The following is a 24,925-nucleotide window of genomic DNA, read 5'->3' on the forward strand; positions in this document are numbered from 1 at the left end:
TTCGGGCTTTCCACAGCCCCAAGAGTATTCACAAAGATTATGGCAGCACTCCAAAGGGGTGCAGATTGTACCTTATTTGGACGATCTTCTAATCAAGGCATCAACGGTTCAGTTGTTGGGACAACATCTTCGCCTTACGGTGAGGGTGCTGGAACAACACGGTTGGCTCCTGAAAGTAACAAAGTCACAAATGATCCCTTGTCAGAGAATGACATTTTTGGGACTAATAATGGACACTGCAGACAGCAGAGTTTTTCTTCCAGAGGACAAGATAAGGTTCTTAATTGAGTGGATAGACAAGGTTCTGTCACACAGGAGGCTGTCAGTACTCATGTGTATGAAGCTGCTAGGAAAGATGGTGGCATCTTTCAAGACGCTGCCATACGGAAGGATCCACTCCAGTTGTCTTCAATGGGACATTCTGAGGAAGTGGTCGGGGTGCTTCCTCTGTTTGGATCGCCAGTGGATGATATCTCTAGAGACGAGAAAATCCCTCAGCTGGTGGTTGTTAAAGGACAACCTAATAAAGGGCAGATCCTTTGCCCCGTGGGCCTGGATCTTAGTATCCACAGACGCCAGTCTGAGTGGTTGGGGGGCAGTGGTCCTTCACCTAAAGATGCAGGGTCTGTGGTCAGAGAGACAGTCGGTTCTTCCCATAAATGTGCTGGAACTTATGGCCATCCTGAAAGCACTGTAGAGGGCTCAGGGTGGACAGAGTCCTCAGCGGACAGGTGGGTTCAGGGGATCATGGAAAGAGATTACATTATGTATGACACGGCCGTGTCATACATAAACAGACAAGGGGGCACCAGGAGTGCAAGAGCGATGAGGGTCACGTTTCAGATTTTTGCCTGGGCAGAAAGAAACGTGCCTGCGCTGTCAGCGGTGTTTATTCCAGGGAAACAGAACGTACAAGCAGACTATCTAATTCGGCACAAAGTTCTACCAGGGAAGTGGGCTCTGCATCCGGAAGTATTCCAGTTGCTGGTGGACAAATGGGGACTTCCGGATTGAGACCTGATGGCGTCAAGAATCAATAGGACAGTCCCAGAGTTTTGCGCAAGAACACTGGCTGTGGCAGTGGACGTCCTAACAATGCCTTGGGAATTCAGGTTAGGATACCTGTTCCCTCCCATATCAATGATTCCCAGGGTCCTCCGAAGGGTCAGGCAGGGAGATCGACCAGTCATTCTGGTAGCTGCAGCCTGGCCACGAAGGGTATGGTTCCCAGAGATTCTTCTGATAGCAGTAGGTCAAGGGGTTCGGTTGCCACTTCGAAGAGATCTGCTGACCCAGGGACCGTTCTTACATCAGGGTCTAGACCGGCTGAATTTAATGGCATGGCTTTTGAATCCAGTCTGTGGAGAGCCAGAGGGTTCTCTGTGAGTGTAGTAGACACTCTCCTAAGAGCCAGGAAGCCAGTTTCGACTAGGATTTATCACCGCATCTGGCATGTGTATATAAGGTGGTGTAAAAAAGAAATCTTACAATTCAAAATCCTTTTGTCTGGCTAGATTTCTAGCTTTTTTGCAGGGTGGCTTGGATGCGGGTCTCCTTTTGGGAACCTTAAAGGTTCAGGTGTCAGCATTGTCAGTGTATTTTCACAGACGGCTGGCGGAGATTCCAGATGTTAGAACTTTCTTGCAGGGAGTGCTTCACATCCAGCCACCCTACGGGCATCCTACGGATCCTTGGGATCTTAATTTGGTCCTGGACATGTTGCAGTAGCCTCCATTCTAACCACTTCGCTCAGCGGAATTGCGGTTCTTGACTTGGAAGGCAGTTTTCCTGCTGGCTATTGCCTCAGCTTGGAGAGTCTCTGAGCTGGGGGCCTTATCTTATAAAGAACCTTATTTGGTCTTTCATGAGGATAGGGCAGTTTTAAGGACTATTCCATCCTTCCTCCCTAAGGTGGTGTCGGGTTTCCATATTAATCAGGAAATAGTAGTTCCGGTATTAGGATCCTCAGGTTACGGGAACAAAAGGAAGTAAAGGTTTAGATGTCGTTAGGGCGTTGCGGATATATGTTAAGAGAACTGCAAAGATACGTAAGACAGATTCTCTATTTGTGTTATTGATTTCGCTAGGCGAGGATGGCCTGCGTCTAAGCAATCAATTGCTAGGTGGCTTACCAATTAGGGAGGCTTATGTCCGTATTAAGCGTCCTGTGCCGAAGCGTATTGTTGCCCATTCTACCCGTTTGGTTGGGGCGTCTTGGGCAGCGCGAAACGGGGCCTCAGCGGACCAGCTATGCAGGGCAGCTACCTGGTCCTCGCTCCATACTTTCGCAAAATTCTACCAATTTAATGTTTTTGCGTCTGAGGACGCCTCATTTGGCCGTAGTGCTCTACGTGTGGGGCGATCAGAGCAGTCCCACCCATCAGAGGGACTGCTTTAGTAAGTCCCCATGGTTAGCAGTGTCCCCCAGATGGAGGAGAGAAAAAAGGATTTATACTTACGATAAATCGGTTTCTCTGATTCCATCTGGGGGACACTGCGTCCCCCCCCCCCCTCTTTTCTGTGTTTTGTGTATCTTGATTGGCCTGTCCTCCTAGGGCTTTGTTAATCAAACAGAGTTCTGTGGGGAAGGGGCGAGGGGATATGCCTGTCAGCAGCAAAAGATTAACTATTTGGGTGCCAGACTCCTCCCTACCCTACTCTACCCCATGGTTAGCAGTGTCCCCCAGATGGAATCAGAGAAACCGATTTATCGTAAGTATAAATCCTCTTTTCTACTCGTCAGGCTCTTCTGTTTAGAGCTTCCTCATGTCCGTCTAAGGTATCGGGCACACAGATCTGTAAGTCTCAGAATTATACAGTAATTACTAACTCAATTTGTTTACTGTAATTGTATTGGTAATTAGATTTCTGAAAGATGAGTGAATTTTGAGTGCATGTGTGATACACCAACACCATCCAGAAGTTTAGAAAGAGTTTTCAGACCTTCGTTCCAGATGCTGTCAGGCTATTCTGCAAAACGGGCATCCAGTGCACAGAGCCCACAGAACCGCACATCTAGTGTAGGGAGTCCAAAGAATCGGACATCCACCCCAATGTGTCCACAGAACGGGATGTCCACTATTGGGACAATCCACAGAATCTAGAACAGAGTCTCTATTGGGGCTCAAAAGTACTGTCAATATAGGGGAATATAGACAGTAAGTAGATAAATGACAGCAATCCCCCCCCCTCCCCTTCCCCCATAGAAATGATGCACAGATTTCTAGGATATGAGGGGAGTGGAAGGTCTGCAAGTAATTTGTCAAGAAAGCGGGGATAGCCAAAGAAGGAATTGACATGTGTGGATGGAGAAACAAGGGTGTTGCAAGTGGTAATGTGACAAGAACAAAGGGGTATTGAGACCAGACCCCAAGAGATTGTTTGAGGTGGCACAGGAAAGTTAAGAGATCTGGAAAGTCGCAATATATGTGGATAGGCTAAATGTATCTCAAGCTAAATTATATAATGACTAAAATAATGAATCAAGTAGGTTGTGTACTAAAAATGTATGTTTGATGCTGCGCAGCTGAAAGAGTGAAATGTGCCCCTCCCTTATTCTGTGTAAAAGGTTTCAGTGTGTTGAAATAAGAAGCACTCTGTAGTTTATCTGGCAATGTATGTAACATTGATAAAAAGGTTCTTCAAGTAGGCATCAATATTACAAGAGTAAAAAAATGTGTTGAGTGACAATGTTGAAGCTAATTTGTACTTAGTCTAATGCTGGGACTTGTAGTTCCACAACAGTAGGCTGAAAGATAACAATTAGTTTTTCTTCCTGTGTATGTGAGTTTTATCTCCATCTTACTGCGTGTGAGGGAGATCCATGTTTGCCTGTCTTTACTGTTTTAAAAGAGACATGTTTCAAGGTTGAAAAAGTTATACATTTGAAAATGTAATTCCTGCATTGCTTAATTGTAAGCTTTTGAAGAGATGCAAAAGAAGTTTTACAATCTTTGGTCCAACACTGCACGATTCAGTGGACGGACAAGACTGTAAATAATGTAGTGTCAGAAGAAAGCTGGCTGGGGTCCAACAAGCCGTTTCTGTATTTGAACAACATAATTTTGTTTCTGAAGTTGAGAAAAATAGCTTTCTCTTTAATGAAGTTGAGAATTGTGGGAGTGAGCTTGTACATGTAGATATTACAAGCTGTTTTAACCTGTGTAAAAATGGCGCTAAGGAATGTTCTCGGAAATCGGGAGGGTTTGTTATGCCCATAAAGAAATATTACGAGATAAAATGTCATCTGTGAGTCAGAATTGGGAATATATTTGTAATTTCAACATGGCAAACAGAATCTGGAAATATGTGTGAATATTTGGTGACGGGAGATTTTGTTGAGAAAATGTTGAGTGATTTACAGACACAATGTGAGGTGTCTAACGAGAGTTCTCTGATTTAGAAGAGAAGCAGTGTTGCTTTCAAATGGTTGAATGTCTGGAACCAAGATTACAGATTGAATGTTTGTAAACCCAAAAAACATATTGGTGTCATTCAAGGGGGCTGTACTAGGTAATGAGAAAGGAGTGGCTTTGAACACTCGCCTAGGTCTCATCACTTTGACATTCTCTGTTTTGTGAGATTAGGGACTGCCCCTTTGAGGAAATCATGGCATGGAACGCATAGCGTCACAGTTAAGCTTTTAGCAGCTGTTCACTGCACAAAAATGTTTACTGGTTACCTGATAACAGTGTACTGATACTGACAAGCATGATAGTTACTGTAATTCCTACTGAATAAATGTTAATCTCTATGTAAAAGTTTTTTTTCTTCACAGAAGGTCTCCAGCTACAAAGACCTTTTAGGCAATCCATATTGCATTGATCCAACTTCCAATGAATAGAAGTTTGCAATATGTTGTTGGGTCTACAGCCACAACAAACAAGAATAATCTAATGAAGGATTTAAATAACGTAGACTCTGCTGAGTAATGATTACCTTGTTTTGGAAAGAGATATTAGAGTTTATGGGCTATTCGCATAGCAAATGCATGAACTAGGTGGTTTTTCTGTATGTCGTAGAAGGTCAGAAGGTATGTTTTTAAGGAGAAATGGACTAACATAGTTGAATATGAAATAGTGTTTGGGTTTGTTTTTCGTTTTTTTAACCAAATTTTATATTTGATGGTTTGAAAGAAAGTAATGCAATGTAAAGTAAAATTATGGTAGATAACAAAAGGTTTTTATTTTTATCCTCATCGTTTTGAGTCAATCAGTGTTGTAAAGACATTCACTGCCCTTGCTTACTGTGCTATAATCATCATATACTATAATCACCTCTTCGTATCATGGGTATGGTAATGCTTTGATAGGAATTCAATGTTTGTACATAAATGAAAAAAGCCTTAAGACTTTATGAGCTATTATCTGTGCTCCTGCAATAGCACGTCTGGATGATAGCAAGCCACTTACACTCTCCTCTGAGCAGAACCAATGTTTAACCAATTTTAAGCTGAAGTAACTTCAGCGCCAGCACTGACTTTGCCTGATTATGACAAGCCTTTCACTTTATTTTGTTATAAAGTAAGTGCACATGCACAAGGAGTACTGACACAGATACATTGTTGCAAGCTAAGGTAATTTGCATACTTCTCTGCACAATTAGACCCAGTCATACGAGCAGTGGCTGCAGCGGCCATGGTGTTTGGAAAAAGTACAGATATTGTGCTAGGGCACCCAGTAACCCTAATGGTGTCACATGCCATACACTTCTCAGCAGCCAGATTTACCAAATATGAAGTAGCACTGCTAACTCCCTGTAACTTTACACTTAAGTGGTGCACAATGTTGAATCCTGCTGCCTTATTGCAGGAAGTTTCAAAAGATGGGAGAAGTACCTGTATATATCGGCGTTTCCCTAGGGTTTTAGGGGAATCCCATCCCAGCTTGAACAGGAAGAAAAAAATGCAAACACAAAATTTTTCTGAATATGATTGTGTAGAACTGAGACAAGGATCTTTGGTTTTATCTGACATTAAAGATACACAGCTACCAAATGCAGACAACTTACGCTACCACATAGATGGTGTTTCTTATAAAGACTTTTTCCAAGTCGAAACGCGTCGGTGATTGGAGGACGGAAGTATTGAGAACCCGTTAACCGGACTCGTGGTGACTCATTTGGCCGCTCCGTTTTTCAAACGTAGTTATTCTATGAGTGTTACTATTTGATATCTGGTACGGGCGATCATATTTCTTGCCCTATGTGGTTTTTGCCTAATAAATTTTATTGTTTTAAAACGTACTACACTAGATTTTGTTATATTTCTCTCCCCATTCATGTTCATTCTTTGACTGAGAGGGGAGGCACAAATGGATCTGCTGTATTATCTAGACACATCGGATAGCATTTAGTATTTGGAGACGGTGTTCGACACAAGTATTTATTACGGGAACACGGATGGTTTCCCTATTGAAAGGTGAAGACGGCTATCATTGTTGCACACCTTACATCAGTCACATTAGAAGACGATCTCCGCTACAAGTACCTGCTACGGGAACATTGAGGGCATTACTATTGTAAGTTGATTTTCAATAGAACGTGCCTGATTATTTGTTACAGCTCCGTGTTCTTTATAATACAACGAAGTCAGTACCTGTTCTGCTTATTTTGGGATTTCAGTAGCGCTGTATTACACTCCATATTTTATATTACTGTCAAATATCTCTACAACTTATGTGCAGTTGTTTTGGAACTGTATTTCTGCTGCCACTGTATATCTAGCGGTTTATGTGATTCTATAATATTTTATCTATACCTCAGCTACCAAATGCAGACAACTTACGCTACCACATAGATGGTGTTTCTTATACAGGGTGTGCTGTAACCACACACACAGAAATAGTGATTCAACAGACTACCGAGTCACATGTCAGTGCAAGAAGCTGAATTAAAGACCCTGACACTTGCATGCATATATGCAAAAGGACAAAGCGTAAACATTTACATTGATTCAAGTTATGCGTTTGGAATTGCGCATGATTATGGCCCTCTATGAAAAAGTAGGGACTTATAGGTTCAGCAAGCAAACAAGTCAACATGCTGAACATATCAGGGCACTGTTCACTGCATTCCAGCTGTCCTCCAAACTGATTGAAGGTGAAGGCACACACAGAGACACTACCCCCGGAGCTAAGGGGAATAGACTGGTAGACCTGGCTGCACGAGAAGCCGCCATAGCCCTAGTACCCTAAGGGGAGTCTAATTTACATGGGGGCCCCCTGACCCCAAGTTTGACCGTACCACACCAACTTATGCAGAGACAAGCAACAGAGAATGAGAAAAAGACTTGGGCAAGACATGGAGCACTAGAAGTGCAAGGAGAGTGGTGTAAAGGTCAGCGTTTGTGTCTGCCAAAAGCACTTTATTTCATTATGGCCAATATAGCACACGGGAAAATGCATCTGGGGAAAGATGCTATGGTTGCACTCACTAACAGGTTATGCATAGCACCAGGGTTTGCCCAAGCAGCACAGGCGTTAGTGGCAGGATGCCTAATCTGTGTAAGTCTGTCCCATGGAAAAGCACACCCCAGACACAGTATCCCTATAAGAGGATACAGATAGACTTTATACAACTTACCAAATGCTTGGGCTTTGAGAACGTTCTAGTCTGTGTCCACTTCTTTAGTCACTGGCTGGAGGCATGGCTGTATAGGAAAGCAAATGATAAAGCAGAAGCCAAGAAAATTACGAGTGAGGTAATCTGCTGATATGGGGTACTAGTGGTCATTGAAAGTGATAGAGGGAGACGCTTTACGGGGCAAAGATTCCAGGAACTGTTAAAAGACATGGGAATCCTATTTGCCCTTCACCCCCCAAAGCTCATGATGTGTGGAGCACCTTAATGGTACTCTGAAATTGAAAATGCAGAAAATAATGGCTGAAACAGGCCTGCCATGGATCTCATGTTTACCTATTGCCCTGCACTGAGTAAGGAACACTCCTAGGAAAGTCACAGATTTAGCACCAAATCAGATACTGTTTGGCACAGCACACAGAACATGCTGTAACTTCCCATAGCAACTACAGCATGTGCATGGTGATTTGTTGAACTATGTTGCTTTTTTTATAGAAAAAAACGAACTGAAATACATGGTCAAGTGATTTCTTCCATTCCAGGCCCTAATTTTGATGCAGGTACCCATAAACTGCAACCAGGGGACTGGGTGGTCGTGAAAAAGCACGTCAGGAAGAGTCTTGAACCCAGATACGAGAGTCCTTTCCAGGTCTTATTGACGACTCCCATGGCAGTGGAAGTACAGGGAAATGACACCTGAATACACGCATCCCACTGCAAGATCTTCAGACAAGGGGAGTCTGAGTAAAATGTATTTTAAAAAAAGACAAAGTAATGTTTGCACTAGGGAGGAAATCTTCCTCATATGGAATACTGTGTAGGAGTATTTATACGTCTTATCATTGAATAAGGAGATCCACATAAGTTGAGGGGTGCACCACCATCTCAAATAGTCAATAAGCGTTAAGAAGAAAAAGGGGAGTTGTGGTTCAAAGAACAGGGGCACTCTGGTTTCCAAAAGGTATTTGATAAGTATAACATATAACAGGGCCGTAGCCTTTTAGACCATATAATAAGTACTTGGCGAAATATTGAGATAAAAACAAATAGAAAAGAGAGAGTAAAAATAAATTAACCCTTCAGTGACTGCCGCTGAAATAACTGATGGCTCCCAAATATCTTATAAGTAATAGGTGAGATAGAGCTAATTGTTATGGTGTAAAATGCATGATCATCAGGATTACATTATTTTAATATGTGTGTTCCTAACGAATACACCAACCTCGGGATATATAAGAGGCTGCTCTATCTCAAGGTACCACAATGATTATGTTTAGAAATTGCTCTCAGTGCATAGCCATAATGTGTTGTTAATGAGGCAAATCTCTTAGTCTTCCCCAAAGCTAGCCGGAATGGATGGACTATGATAATAAGTTCAATAAGATGCAGTGACTCCTTTTATGGTGTCTCAATTTTCAATCTGGCACCATTCAAAGCTAATGCCAGTAGGGTGATCCAATGATTCAGAAAGTACACTGCTACAGCGCTCCCTATAAATTGGCTATAGAAATATAGGACAGTATTTCCCTGCAGGTTCAGTCTTACAGAGTGTCCCAATAGTACAAAGCGCTAATACCGCTGCAATGTTTCTTGTCTAATGAGTATGAAATGGATGTCTGTGGACTAATGCCTGCAGAATATTCTAATATAGCGGAGCGCTGGGTCCACGCCAAATATTAAGTCCAGCTAGCATTAAAAGTAATCAGATAGGACATCCCAGACTGGAATGGAGGAAGACATCCAACTTATCCATAGTGATCTGTCCTCAATTCAGGAGCACCAAGAGGACATGGATAACCAGGCCAGACGGAATAATCTTCGTATCAAGGGCATACCTGAGTCAGTCGAGCCTCCGCAACTTGTCTTATACCTTAAGAAGCTCTTCTATCAGCTTGCCCCGAAGGTCATGGAGGAACATTTGCTACTGGATAGAGCCCATAGGGCACTAAAGCCAAGACTACCCGATCAAAACCAACCCAGGGATGTCATTCTGTGCCTCCATTTCTTCACGGCAAAGGAGATGATCCTACGGGGCGCCAGAAAGCTGCCCAACCTCATGTATGAAGGCCATACTCTGCATATCTTACAGGACCTCTCGCCGGTTACTCTAGCCAGACGCAGGGAAATGGCCCCGGTGACGCAGATCCTGAGAGCCCGCAACATACGCTACAGATGGGGCTTTCCCTTCCGTCTCTTCCTCTGGCATGAAGAACGCCAAATTTCTGCAAGATCCCTACCTGAAGCTCAGGCACTTCTCCAGCGACTGGGCATCGCCCCAGGGCCCACCCCGGGCGCCTCGCAGTCATCCGGATCAAGCACCACTTCGGCTACCCCTTGTCCTCAAAGAGTTCCTAGAAGCGAATGGTCCACAGCCGGAAGACAGTCATCCTCACACAGGCCTGACTCTTAATGCCCTGTCTTTCTGTTCTCCTCGCCAGAGAAGGCAACTCTGCATAAAAGCGGGTACCTATAGACTCCTGTAGTCCACCGGATTACCCCTTGGGCACGCATAGGAGAAATATATGATATCAGTCGAGAGCAGATAAACAGTTTAAATGAGACATACAAAAGTATATAGGTGTATGCAATAATGAAGGGGAGAAGATGATTAGACCAAACCTGGATCCCCCAGTGACCGGCGTCCAGCTAGACTGGTGAATCATTTATTTTCCTACCTTTTATAGTGATAACATTTATAGAATAGAATTTGGCCTACCTAACTCTGTTCATAGGAAAAGAGCTAAAATATTCTGAGCTTTGTCAGGCAACGGGGCTGGGCCAGATGGGTTATTGGTACATTTAAAATCACCCCAAATTTGTGAAATTTGTGGGGGTTTTTATTTAAGTATGCTGCCATTTTTTCCATAGTCACCAAAAAAAAAACGATTTTATTGAGGAGTTTCTGTCTGGAAGAAGGATTTGGAATTTTCCAGTGCTTTGCATCTAGGCATCTTGCAACATTAATTATCTGAACAGACAATTTCTCTGGGTGCTTAGCCACGATCTTGATAGGGGAACCCAGGAGAAAGTTTCATGGGCATTTGGAAACTTGGACTGTAGTGACCTCACTGATCAGAGCGGCTACATCATCCCAGAAAGAAGCGATTTTTGGTCCACTAGATGTGGAGAAAGCACCAATGTTTCCCACATCTCCTCCAACATAAGTCTGAATTGGAACCATAGATCTTTTTCAGCCGGGAACCAGTTACCAGTGGTAGCAGATTTTATATGCATTTTCCTTTACAGGAAGGGAAATGGAAGTCTTGGAAACCCTTTACCTAATTGTTGCTCAAGTGTCCTCATTTGGCAGACTGCCCAAATTAGCCTCCCACCGTAATTCATGAATGTAGGTGTCAGATTGTTTGTGGGATGTGAGCATATTGTATAGGTTGGAATGGATACCCCGTTGCAGTGGTGAATTAGCACATCAAGTTTCCAGGGGGGTTAATGGTCTCGTAATATCAGGCTTAGGGTGGTAGTCGACATAGTGTCACACTTGAAGGTAAGGAAACAGGCTTATGTTTGGGAAGTCAAATTTCTCTTGCAGCAGAGACTGATGAAGAGTACATAAATAATCTATTATTTATGTTTCATTTTATAATATATGAACAGATTCAGCTACAATTTAATTAGCACACTGACTAGGAACAAATCCTTCCCCCATCTGGGACTATGGTTTGTAGATACCAGATAAACAGGTTTTGGAGCATTTGGTCAGTAATTAACATATGAAAGACTGTAGCCAGGTTATAGACTCTGCCCACAAAGGTTTTATTATACACTTACACAGGAGAGACCTTCTCTTTTGGAAGCTGCTGCTAGGCTGACGAGACATGCTATGATGCAGGTCATGGCCTACTTAGGCCCTGACTAGTGTGAATTATGGAGCTTGAATGTAGTGAGTATGGATACATAAATGATATGAGAATGAATGAATGATTTTTTGTTGTAAGTGATATGAAAGTTTGAAATGTGATTGGAAAGATTTTGGTTTGGTATGTTACATAAATGCATGCCTTGTTTGGGATAGATTGTTGATATAAATGGAGACGTTTGTGTTATACATGGTTCTGTATTGGTTAAGCTTTGGTCATGGAAGCATTGGTGTTATACATAGTCCTGGGTGGTTTTGTGTTGGTTTCAGGAAGTGATCAGATTGTTAAAAATAACGTTTTGTTAGATTGTTGGTTTGAAGGGAAAGTAGAGTAGATTGATCTGGTTGTAACCATGTGTTTAAAAATGGGCGTTGGACTTGAGTGAGGTGTGCATGCTTGTCTGTATGGATTTTCCCCTCCCCCTTCACTACACAATGCATACACATAGCTTAATACATACACACACACACACACACACACACACTACACCTTTAGATAAGAGTTAGTCAGCACACACACAATTACTTATAGAAGAATATTACAGGCAATAAGTGTTATATATGGCACAAAATCTATATTTTGTGTAAAATATTATTACGCTGTTTGTTCTATAATATAATACAACACACTTTAAATGAATTTATATCTTGTGGTTATTCTTGAAGTCTGTCGATATAAGGGAATATAAGAATGATGTTTCTTGGGTCAATTTAGAAATACCTTTTGCGAGGAGTTTGTTGACGGTAATAGTCATATATATATAACGGTATTAAATGGTCATACATACATTTGCCAGAATATTAAGATGACTGAAACCCAAAAGGAGGTAAAAATCCTTTAACAGAGTCAAAGAGATACATTGATCAGTGTGTAAAATGTCTCTCGCCAATCTGATGCCTCTCTACCTCCAGACCCTAAACCGAGAGAGGCATTGCCCCGGGATGAAGACAGGGTTGTCCCAGAGTGGCGTTATGGGGAAGATATTGGAGGTAGTCTCAAAGTAGAGCTTACAGTAATCCCATATCAGATGGGTGAATAGAGCAACCGGGTGCGATCTCCATAATAGGTCTTTATCTCCCGCCGGTACCCCGAGAGCTGATCCCAAAAAATCGGAACACGGTACCAGGAAGACTACAGGTCAGTCCAACGAGGGCCTTCACCTTTCGTAAACCAGGCCACAGCTTGACTTAGATGGGTAGCAATGTAATACAGGCGGATGTCCGGAAAGCCCCTTCTGACACTAACAGTCACTCTACACAGAATTGAGAAGCTAGTGCTTGGGTTTTTATTCTGTCAAACAAATTGAGAGAACCAGCGGTGTAATTGAATCAGAGTGGACCTGGGTATATGCATCAGGAGAGACTGAAAGAGGTAAAGCAGACTGGGCAGGATATTCATCTTGAGGGCATCTCTCCTACCCAACCAGGAGATGATTAGTTTTTGCCACCTGAACAGATCCGTCTTAATTATTTGAATTATAGCGGGGAAGTTTTCCATGTATAAGAAATCATATCGTTAGTTAATAAAAAAAAATTATTTTAGAATGCTGCCACGGAAATTTGCAATTGCTTTTGAGAAGACCTAAGGTGGGGGTGGGGGTACGTGAAGCGTAAGAGCTTCAGTCTTGGAGAGGTTTATCTTATAGGCGGAAAGGATGGTGAGCAAATTCGGAAGCGAGGTGTCGGGAGAAGTCAAAGTAAGCAGAATGTCATCTACGAATAAGGTAAGCTTGTATTCTTCAGAGCCTATAGTAATACCTTTAACATCTGGGGAGAAACAAATTTTGGTAGCCAATCACAAGGGCAAAGATCAAGGACGACAAAGAACCCTGACGAATGCCATTGGTGATTTATATCGGGAATGAGAACCCCATTCACCGAAATCCTGGCAGAGGGACCTGAATACAGCGCCTGGATTCTCTGGAGAAAAGTACTGTCAAAGCCAAATTTCCTAAAAGATTCCAGCATAATGGGCCAGATGATTAAGTCAAAGGCCTTCTCTGCATCCAGAGAAAGCACCAAGGCCGGTGTTCTCGCCGAGTTGATATAATGAATGAGGCTGATAATTCTTCTGGTATTATCCCGTGCCTGACGAACCGGTATAAAGCCCACTTGATCTTTGTGGATCAGATGGGATAATACAGAATTGAGGCGCTCAACGAGGGCTTTCACATAGATCTTGATGTCTGTGTTCAAAAGTGAGATGGGCCTGTAATGGGCGCAGTCCGATTTGGTCCTTACCCTCCTTTGGGATAACAATAATATGTGCCTCCAGAGCTTCTTTAGAAAAGGAGCAGTCCTTTAGCACTCAATTAAACAAGTCAGCAAGATAAGGCGAAATAAGATTGTTAAATGTCTTATATGGCTGTGAAACAGTCGTGTCCTGGCACCCTGTTCGCTTTCAAGTTTTGGATAAGCCTGAGATTGATTGAGAGCATCTGGCAGGAGCCTGGGTAGGCGGCAATCAGAAGCGTTTAGAGGCCTCCGTCGAGGCTTGGGAGGAGTCGCCCAGTTGTGAGATATTGTAAAGTTTACTGTAATAGCTCCTAACTTCTTCTTTTATCTGATTTGTTTCTTAAGTGAGACCACCTGAGTGAGATTTGATATGGAGAACATTACTTTAGGAAAGTTTAGATCATAGTCAGTATGCCAACAGCCTATCCGCCTTGTCGCGCCTCTCATAAAACTTTATGAATTTAAGAGTTTTCCGCTTTAGCGGTGTAACAGATTCTGGATACTATTTTACTAATCTTGATTAGCGCTGGCTTACCTGAGGTGCGGAGTCTAACGATCTCCCCGGTGTTCACCAAGAACCGCTGCAAGGCGGGGTGGGCTTCGCTGCCAGGAGTCGCAGGTCGCGGTCCCCAGGTTCGCCTCAAGATGTAGTACAGCGGAGTGAAGCGGTGGTAGCGGAGTCAACAAGCCGGTTCGGTACACAGGAATGGAGTCAGGCAGAATCAGAAGGCAACTCGGAGTCAACAAGCCAGGTTCGGTACACGGGTCACAAGAATAGGAGAATGGTCAGCAAGCCTGGTCGGTACACAGGGATTAGAGAGCCAGGGAAGTCAAACAGGCAGAGATCAGCACACAGGAGACACTGGAAACAGGAAGACACTGCAATCCACGAAGAGCAGGAGCCAGGAACAGGTAAGTGTTGCTCTGACACTCAGCGAGTGTCAGAGTGAGGTTTTTATACTGAAGGGGATTCAAAATCCCCGCCTCTAGGTTGTGGTCATGTGACCGCCTCCGGGTGCGGTCACATGGTCCTGAATGCGGAAGTGCGGCTGGACGGAGCGGCGGGGATAAGGTAAGTCCGTGACAAGCGGAAAGCAGAATGTTTAACTCTTCTCTCGCTGCAATCAGTTTATAATAGTCCTCTGGGAGGCACAGAGCTTTGTGAGCTCTATCTAGGCTTGGCACATGTTGCTCTAATTAGACTTCCGCGGATCACAGCTTTGTGGCCATCCTAGAGGAGCGTAGGAAAGATAGAGGGGTCGGCATTTGTGTCGTAGTAGTGGCGAATTTGTTTCTATCTGCGATTTAAGGGGAGGATTAAGTAAGGACCCTATCATTTAGGCACCAAGTAAACTGTTTCCTCCCTATCTGGGTGCCCACAATGTCCACCGTAGCCGGGTCCTGGTCTGACCATGTGCTGGGAAGAATGTGCACATTAAGGATATGTTGAGCTATTTCAATGCACAAGAAGACCATGTCCAAGCGTGTGTGCACGCCATGGACTGAAGAGTAGAAGGTAAAAAAATTTACGGTGGGCTCTCTAACTTCCCCTGCATCAAGTAACAGATGTTGGGAAAGAAGAGACCCTAAGTCTATAGAGTTGGTATCTATAGTATGTTGGGAAGACTGTGTCTGTGGGGGGGGGGGGAATATTAAGGAATATGTAGGGGATATTGTTCAGGTCACCTGTCAGAAGGAGATAACACCACTCTGGTTCCCTAACCACCTTGGAGAGTGTGAATGTGACGTGTTTAGCTATAAGAACGGCGACCCCTTTTTTCTTATAGCTAGTATTACATGTGTGGTAAGAGCAAGGGAAGTATTTAGATTTAAGTTCAGAATGGCGGGAGCCAGAAAAACTAGTCTCCTGTAAGAACATTGTCGCCCCTCAACTGTAGGATGGTGTTAAAGTGGATCTCTTCTGAGGGCAGTTCAGCCCTTTCACATTATACGTTTCAATTTTAATAGTCATGGGGAATGAGTAAAGCCGCTAGAGCAGGAGGGATTAGATGAGAAGGGGACGGCCCTCCCAGAGCCCAGGGTTTCCAGAGCAGGGACAGGGCGGGAGAAAGGGAGAAGAGGGTGGGGAAAGAGGCAAAGTGCTAGGGTCATGTACATGAATAGCCCGAGAAGTCGGACCAAAGGGAAAGGACAGTCTTGTACCCGATAGTGTCCGAAACTGGTACTAGAGATCAGAGGGGGGTAAAGTGTCTCTGGCAACCACCAGATGGGATAGAGAAATATCAAACTAGATATAGTATGGTATGTTCTGTATACATGTGAACAAACAGAAAGATAGGACTTATCTACAGTTTAATGTAAAGTAACATCATGTGGAACAAGTCCTGGAGAGCACGGATCCCAGAGATAAGAGTCCTGCAGGATATATTCTTAAAGGTGCAGTGCTAGGGTCCAAGACGGCCTAAAAACCTACACAGAAAATGCAGACAAAAACATTTCACAAATGAGTCCATAAGGTGTGTGCTCTGAAAGCACTCAAACAGTAAGTAACAAAAAACCCAGGGAAGAGTAAAGGAAGGGGACTTGCCAGACCGCACCCTTCCCTCCCTCTGAACTTGAAGGGAAAGGGGGAAGTTCTGAGTTTGGTGTTGTGATCTCTCAAAACTTGAGTACCTTCCTTCATCTCTCTCCATTTAAGTAAAGTAGAGGGGGCTAGATCCTGGAACAAAAGAATTGTAACCCCATCCATGGAGATCTCTGGCCTCTTGAAGGATTTGTTCTTTTGCTTTAGAATAGTGTAGTCAGAGAATAACATCCCTTGGTCTGTTTGCCTCTTGCATTCTCGGCCGCAGGGCCCGGTGGGCTCTATCTAGCAGGAACAAGTTATCTGAGATGGAAGGGGCCAGCATACAAAAGAGATAAAGAAGATAGTCCTCGAGAAGTGGCCTCTAAACCGTCTCTGGGATGTTGCGGATTCTGAGATTGTTACGCCTGCCTCTATTTTCTGCATCCTCCTGTTTGTCTGCAAGGGACCGGAGACTGTTACGTAAAGAATCAAATTCTTGTTCCGAGAATTTTTGGAATTGGATGATTTCTTCTTGAGACCGCTCAAGGCTAGCAACTTCAGAGGTCAACATATACATAGCTTTGGTCACCTCATCTTTAATGTTCTGTTCAATGTTTCTCATTTCAGATAGGGGGGTAGCAGTGTCCGCTTTAGTAGAGTGAGCAGACGGGTCATTCATCGCAGGGTCCGTCTTGGTGTCACTACTTGGCAACGAAGGTGAGGAGGTCTGCCTGGTTGAGGCAGAATGGCTTGGGGTGAGGTATTTCACCTGTGATTTGAGAACCAGGCCTCTTGTTTTTAGGCATACTTATAGAATGTGGAGAGATATTAGAAACAAGGTACAGCTAGCTTGACATGTAGGTAATGTTCTAGTGGCAGGTGGTCCACGCACAGGACGAAGTGAGGAATCACAACATTTCTAGTCGATCATCCAGACATTGTTAGAATAAGATTGTCAGGTCCACAAGATTGTAGGTGGTGGTTTGGACAATAGGAGGTTGCCCAAGGTGTTGAAGGGCATAGAAAAAAATCTGGGTAGTGATGTGGGTTGACGGGGCCCCCCAACAGAATGAGGAACGGGGGTGAGGGTTACAGCATAAGGGAACCCACTGAGGATGGCTGGTCCAAGCGAATAACTGTGGGAATCAAGGGCTGTGTAAATCAGGCATTGAACCTATTAGGACTCTAGCAGGTGTTTAAATGAAGCACCAGTGTAAACAGGCACAGAATTTTGGGTAGATTTTAACAGATCCCACTGAGATTGTGCAGGTACTCTTGCAGTGAAGAGAAACTGCGTTTTGAAAAAGCGATCGGAGCACCCCCTAGTGGGTGCAGTAAAGGCCTCCTTTCCAAAATGCGGTCATCGGCCAGGTTTCCAATAAGGCTTCCGGATTTGAGCCTTAGGTTCTCTTAGGGAGGCGCACCTCTATCAGACAGGGTTTGTTTTCAGATATTAACCTGGGTAGTCTGCTCAGCCATGTCCCTCTTAATGGGTGAGGTGTCTTCCAGCATAGATATCCGCTGCTCAGCCTCGCCCACCCGTTTCCTCATTTTTTGCATGTGCTGTACCTCCACAATATGATCTGCGAGCCTGATGGCCAAAAGAACTTGCTAAGTGGAGGAAAAAGTATCCACCATAGTCGAAGGTGAGTCGGTGAGTGTCGCAGGCAGACTCCGGGTGCAGCAGAATCTGCAGAGGAGATGTGTGCATACTTTTCAAGTTTTGCAGCCGCGGTGTCGGCATTGGTTTTCCCCTTAGTGACAGCTCAAGTTGGTGAGAGGGGAAGAGCTAGGGTCACCCTGCAGTTACCACAGAAAAAAAAAAGCTGTGACAGTTGGTCTCGGGTGGGGAAGGAGAGGATTTCACCGGGACTAGGAAGTTGGTACTGCAGTACTACATAAGCCAAGTAGATGGCAGCACAGCTCCACACCCACAACCCAAAGGAGCTTATAGGTAAACAAAATGAAGGAACCCTAATGTCTATGGCTAAGTGGTTAGCACTTCTGCCTTACAGCACTGGGGTCATGAGTTCAATTCCCGACCATGGCCTTATCTGTGAGGAGTTTGCGTGGGTTTCCTCTGGATGCTCTGGTTTCCTCCCACACTCCAAAAACATACTGGTAAGTTAATTGGCTGCTAACAAATTGATCCTAGTCTGTGTCTGTCTGTTTGTGTGTGTGTGTTAGGGAATTTAGGCTGTAAGCCCAATGGGGTAGGGACTGATGTTAATGAGTTCTCTGTACAGCGCTGCGAAATTAGTGGCGCTATATAAATAAATATTAATAATAATATGGGCCTGCTTCATTAAGAAAAGTAAAGCAAAAAAATTAGTAACTTTGAACATTGGCAAAACCATGTTGCAACACAAGGGGTGCAGATGAGTTTATTATTTTGCACATAAGAAAAATACTGGCAGTTTTTTCATGTAGCACACAAATACTCGATAACCTTATTTTTACACTGACATTAAAAGGTGATCTAGGACATGCTCTACCCCAGTTATAAATCTGTCCTCCGTTTTTAAATTTACCTCCCCCTCCAATACAACACTGTTTTGCCAAGGTTCAAAGGTACTCATTAGTCATAGTCACTGGTACTGTAGGGAAGTAGTGGGGCTGGAAGGAGATGACACACTGAAATCTGTAGTCTCAAGCAGCGCAGTAGATAGCATAAGCAGCAAGACGTGCCACCTGTTTTTGGGTCCCATTAGTAAGGTAACAGGGTAACTTTCCACACGTTCGTTGAGGGAGAAGCACATGCAATAATGGGACATCCACATCATCAGTGGAGCAGTGTGCAATAGCCAGCGGTCATCAGACAGGATATGCAGGCACTCGCACTCTGTGTCCCAGCTCATCCCTCTCAGCCACCGTCCAAACATGAGATGGAAGGAGGGATGGTGAGAAGTGCGCGGTTCGGACCGCAGCCAACACAGGGCACAGTGGTCTGTAGAATCGGGCCAGAGTGGAGGGTAGCAGGTGGTTAAAGTGGCACTATACCTCCAATAGGTGAACTCTGTCCAGAGCAAATTCTTCCTCTTTGGCCGCAAGGTAAGTGTTACGAGCTGCGACGGTGCCCAGCCGCTGCGACTCTCACCTGCGTCCTGGCCGTTACTATGACGACCGGGACGTCCCTTCCGGGGTTCGCCTTGGCCGTTGCCTAGGCAACGGTCGGGACGCTAACGAAGATAGTGTCCCGGCAACGGAGAACAGGCGGGCGCAACTAATTGACTAGCCTGTGGGCTAATTACGAAATTATTAATTAGGCATAGGCTGAGGGTGATTTCAGAGCTAGGCTCTGATGGGTCACATTTAGTATTTAAGGCAGGAAGGGCTTAGCCTCCCTGCCGGTTATAGCTTCCAGTTTTTTGCCTGCTCCCTGCTCCTGTGCCCATGGTGAATACCTTTTGGATTGTCTTTGCTATGTATGACCCCTGCCTGTACCTTGGATTTTGCCTGTGACCCTGATTCTTTTGCCTGTGCCTTGGACCCCGCTAGATTGCCCGTGACCCTGACTTTTTGGCGTGTTTCATGATTATCCTGCTTGCTAGTGACCCCTGACCTTGGCTTTCGTCTGACCATTCGCTGCCATCTACGCTGTCTCCTGGCTGCTACGGTTTTGTCTCACAAACTCGCACTACATCTGGAGATAAGTCCTGGGGTCATCTGAGTACTGGTGAGCGTATAAAGCTCTATGGGAAAGGCAGCTGCTAAAGGTGAAGACCTCAGCCAACTATTTCTGTGAGTTTGTGTACCGACTGTCACCGTAACAGTAAGATGCCCGCTTCCTGCCCTTCAGGCCAGCAGACACTGGCAATGGGAGGGGAGCCAGCAAACAGGAGCTCCAATGCCACAACTGGACCCTCAGACGCGGGTGCACAAGTAGCAAGAGATGATCGGCAGCAGCCCGCATCACAGAGCCTGAGGACTTCATATGCAGAGGGAGCCACATAACAGCCGCAATCGGTCCCATCGCCAGACCCCAGACAATAGATGGCAAAGTCCCGGGTTCGGGGAAATCGGAGAGACAGGGGTAGTCGGTGAGAAACTGTCAGGTGGTGACAGATGGTTACAGTGCATGAGGCCGAATAAAGATCAGAATATTTACAGGAGAGCAAGCGCCATGCGACTTACTATGTGCCCAGTGAAGCCACGCCTCATAATGTGTCTTCCCATTTACTGATTGGCTTACTGTTCATGTTCCTGTTCAACCTTGATTGGTACTGAACTGATTGATGATATTAAAGAAGGTTACATTTGTGTAAATGTCACTATTGGTGCTAGTCTATGCTAAGTGTGCCTCTGTTTCTGCTTGCATATGTTTCGTTGTGTGGATTTTAATGTGTAATATAGACTCTATTGCAAAAATATAAGCATATGAGAAGTGACCTGTATAACTGTGGCTTCATTCTTTTTGTAAGCGCATGGTGACTTCTAATGTTTCACAGTAAATGGTAACATGATACTTGGCGCTCAACAGTTTTAACTCATTGTGCCATTTAAGTGCCAACATCTTGCATTGCATGGCAATAACGTAACGTTATTGAATCCATAATACTGTTGCTGACAACTCTTGGCTCACAAATGAAAAATCATTGAGATTTTAATTCTTGCCTCTCCGTGACTGTACTATGAATAAATTATGTGTGCAATGTGCTGAGAAAGAAGTGCTTAAAGTGCAGTATGTGTATTGAGCAGTTCAATGCAGTAATAAGGAGAAGGGCATGTTACTCACAGCTATCCCAAACTCCCCTCCAAGTCACACTTGCTCCTCTTGTTTCAGCTTTGCCCTCTTTCACTTGGAATGTAAGCTCTTTAATGAGCAGGGTCCTCTATCTTTTGTTTCCATGTCTGCATTTTGTTTTGTCTGCCATGTATGTTCTTGTTTTATGTATGTCCTATATTCTCTACTGTACGGTGCTGCATAGATATATAGATATATATAGATATAGATATATATATATATATATATATATATATATATATATATATATATATATATATATATATATATATATATATATAATTTTTTTTTTATTTATTTTTTTTGTTCTCTTTAAGTTAGTTAAGTGACTATTTGTTTAGTTCCCGTGTCACACAGCAATATGATCCGGCACCACACTGTTCTGTGCAAGGGCTATAGTGGCTTCTGGGATAATGGGTAAAAATTTGAACCTCTACTGACAACTATCGCAACCCAGTAAACACATTGAAATTTGGAATTTATATATCCCTCCTCATTATACTAAAATACAGTACAATAATTAGTAATTACTGTAGCTTAAACACTGACAAGGGATTGTATAGTGTGCAGTAGTCTTGTGCTACACTTTTTTATATGAATGTGAAAATTCCTTAAGGCAGCATTGCAATCTAAAATGGTTAATATTTTCGTGACTCGTAGTCAGTACAGTATTACCCCAGTGCATTCAGCAAATTGGTTGCTGCTGATTGTAATATGGTGCTACATTACTGGTTTTGAATTATGTATTTCTTTACGAAGCTATCCCATTCATGAATGGGGTTTTTGGCGCATATACACATCAATTTCTTCAATCTGATATCTGGGTACCGCATGTTAACTGTTTAATAGAAACGTAATGCTTTGTAAAAAGCTAGCAGCGCGATTTGTGTTTCAATGTAGTGCAAGGACATGTTACAATAATGGCTGCTCCCGCCGCCAGGTGTCGTGTTAGGGCTTGCTGCATCTATAAGTAGTTATAGTCAAGAGCTATATATTGTAGTATCTAATATGTCACATACTGTGCAATAGTTGTTTTTTCATTTATTTTTTTTCTAATGTTGTTCATACAGATTTAATCAATTGTGTATTCATACATTTAGAATGGCTATTATTGTCTTTATCTATTTTTTTCTCTTTCAGTTGATGAACACAAGTGAGAATTTAAGCAAAAGTAAGAAGATTCTACGATCTATGTCTCGGAAGTAAGTGGTGTGCAGCTGACCTAAGTTTGTATAAAATATATTGTTTTTTAAACTCTATTCATATATTTGTTTTAGCACATCAAATATCAATGGAAATTGACAATACAAAAGGATCTGCCTTTTAAATATTTAATATTGATCAAATCAAGTAATCTGTTAAATAGGTGAGACCATTCATGTTTCTGTCATGAAGTAGTCTATCAAACATCATTGTAGCTTATCTTACATCCTGTGGCCACAATGAAGAGCAATAATGAAAGTATTTTGTGAATGAAATTACTATATAGTGCAGTAATAAGTAATTACTGTAACTTAAACATTCATTTGGTTGATGTTCAAATTACTAATCTTTAAACTTGGTTCTGATATGCTCTTTATATAAGTGTTTGTTTCATGTTAGGGAGAATAGCACTAAGCATTTCTATTGGTATTGGATGAATTGCATCTAATACAGTTAAACTAGCCATCTCTTGCACTGTCCACTTTTATAGCTATTAATATTCACTTTCCTAAAAAAAAAAATTAACTTCAGGATTGCATGCTTTAGAGGTGGAGAAAAAAAACTCCATTCATTAAAGGACCACTAAACCCCAAAAACTGAATCAGATATGATAGACTACTTCTGTGATAGGCAGGCATGCATGGTCTTCCAGGCTTCAAAAGGGCTGCACAGAGAAAAGAGGGAGAGCACAGTGCTTTCCCTCCTCCGGGTATGCCGCATGACCTGCCTGCACTGTGCAGAGGTGGTCACGTCACACTTGCCTACAGTCATGTTAAAAAGCAATGTAAATACCAGTCCTCACTGTATATCCCAGCTGTCAGTCACTATCTGCTTGTTTAGTTAGTGAAGCTCCAACCTGCTAACATGTCTACCTACTGAAAAGGAGTGATATAGACTTTGGTGTCCCTATTTAGTTAAGTATGAACACTCCAGTTTTATGTATAAAATACCAGTAATACATAGCTTTTGAAATCTATTAATTTTATTTAGTGGCTTTACTTGCTTTTTAAAAGAAGCTTAATGAAAAACAGTGGCATCACATCTCCAATTTATTATAAGAACATTGTTATATCTGTAATAGACAGGATTTGCAGCAAAATGGTTATTCACCCAAATGTGTGTTTATATCGTTAAAGAGAGTAGCATAACTTGGCATTAAACTTTTTCACAGGATATTACACTTGTACAAAGTGCAATTTTCAAAATAAAAGCTCATCATTTTTCAGAATAAATGCTATGGTCGTATAAAATATCTGATGGCTAGTTCATATGTGATCTAATTTTAAATACAGAGATGTAACATTTGACGTCAACCACACAAAATAGTCTTGTCATTTGACATCTGGAAGAAACTCTGATAGTAGGTGCAGCTTGTGGATTGAAGTGAGGTCTTAGAATGCATTACGGATGTCGCAATTTCATGTAATCTCTGGGGACTCAATTTAATTGTGGACTGATAATTTTATTCTGCCTTTTCCAAACCATACAGATTATACTGCGTGTATTTTTATCTCTCTATTTTTTTTTAACTTTATTCCATGTATACGTAATGTAATTTTATTATGTTTTAGTATATCCAGTCTCCTGTACCTTTTATTATATTAAATCTACAATTTAATAAGTTTGTCCTTGATTTTCTACCGAATCTATAAGCCTTTTTAAGTGAAATAATGCTTGACCATATTAACACTGTCAATACTAGTATGTAAATTGTTAACCCTTTTGACTAACATTAAGCATACTGTGTGCCAGCGTGTATGTTTAACAGTTTTGATATGTTAATCCCTTGAATGCAGGTGTGTGAATTAACCGTTTTGACTAACAAGGAGCATGGTGTGTGTCAGGGAGTACATTTGTGTGACAGTATTTTGTGTTTCCATTGCCCTAATACAATAGGTGATGGCAGAGATTAGGTGCGTATCCATGTGAGAAAAATGTTTTGGTGGTGATTCAGTGAGATCTGTAGCCTGTGTTATAGGTGAGCGCACGATTGAGTGCTGAAATCCTGAGTAAACATTCATGCCGCGGATGCTGGAAGTTTTGTTTGTCTCGCGCGCACACACACACCTCCAAATTCAAATGATGATAATGCTACATATAATATATATTTTGTGTGATAATGTGATGTCTCATCTCTCCCTTGTGTGTTTCTATTTAGAATCGTGACAAACAGACTCCTGCTGTTCATTATCATCGTTCTTGAACTCGCTGTTCTTGCTGGCTTAGTCTACTATAAGTTCTTCCGCAAAACCTGAGCCTTTGTTTCAACTGATACACTTCTTTTTAAGGACCATTGGATAGTTCTTAAGTAAAGACTTTTTATTCTTCAATGATTTCTGAAACATTTGTCCATTTTTGAGGTAAAAAACTGTATCGCAATATAACAAAGGAGGTGGAAGTTAAATTTGCTTGAAACAAAAGATTTTCTAATGCCCTCAATTATTGTAACATGTCAGATAACTGATAACATTAAAGACATTATCAAATGAGAACAGGTTTTATTCCTAGTAACATCGCTAAAGATGGTGCTCTTAATTTTTTTTACTGTGTTTTTACTGTTAAGCATACTGTACAAAATATTTATGTGTAATTGAAGTTACTCAGCACAGCTCTCCATACCAGAGACGTCTTAAATCAGTAAGCTTTTTAATTGTAATTGCATGGGCTGTACTGCATGTCAACAAGGAAAGTGAAGGTAATGCTTCTATTTTTCTAGATAATATGCAGTGAGGGATCTTTGAAAATAGCCTTATTCTTTCCTTTT

The 24,925-nt window shown here is 42.6% G+C and overlaps 1 protein-coding gene across 2 annotated transcripts in view; it reads left to right on the forward strand.

Moving 5' to 3' along the window:
• VTI1B (vesicle transport through interaction with t-SNAREs 1B) overlaps positions 1–24,653 on the forward strand; it is a 98,103-nt gene extending 73,450 nt beyond the window's left edge. Inside the window, exons 6-7 of one of the 2 annotated variants that reach the window (XR_012680268.1) lie at positions 22,099–22,160; positions 24,320–24,343. Coding sequence is in view for 1 of the 2 variants with exons in the window: in XM_075193091.1 (XP_075049192.1) it covers positions 22,099–22,160; positions 24,320–24,416 (159 nt within the window). In the remaining variant the exon portion in view is untranslated. Of the gene's footprint in view, positions 1–22,098; positions 22,161–24,319 lie in introns of both variants that reach the window. The other variant, XM_075193091.1, reaches the window with a different exon arrangement.
• The last annotated feature ends 272 nt before the right edge of the window (positions 24,654–24,925 follow it).

This window comes from Mixophyes fleayi, chromosome 12 (genome assembly GCF_038048845.1).
Source record: "Mixophyes fleayi isolate aMixFle1 chromosome 12, aMixFle1.hap1, whole genome shotgun sequence".
Lineage (NCBI taxonomy): Eukaryota > Metazoa > Chordata > Amphibia > Anura > Limnodynastidae > Mixophyes > Mixophyes fleayi.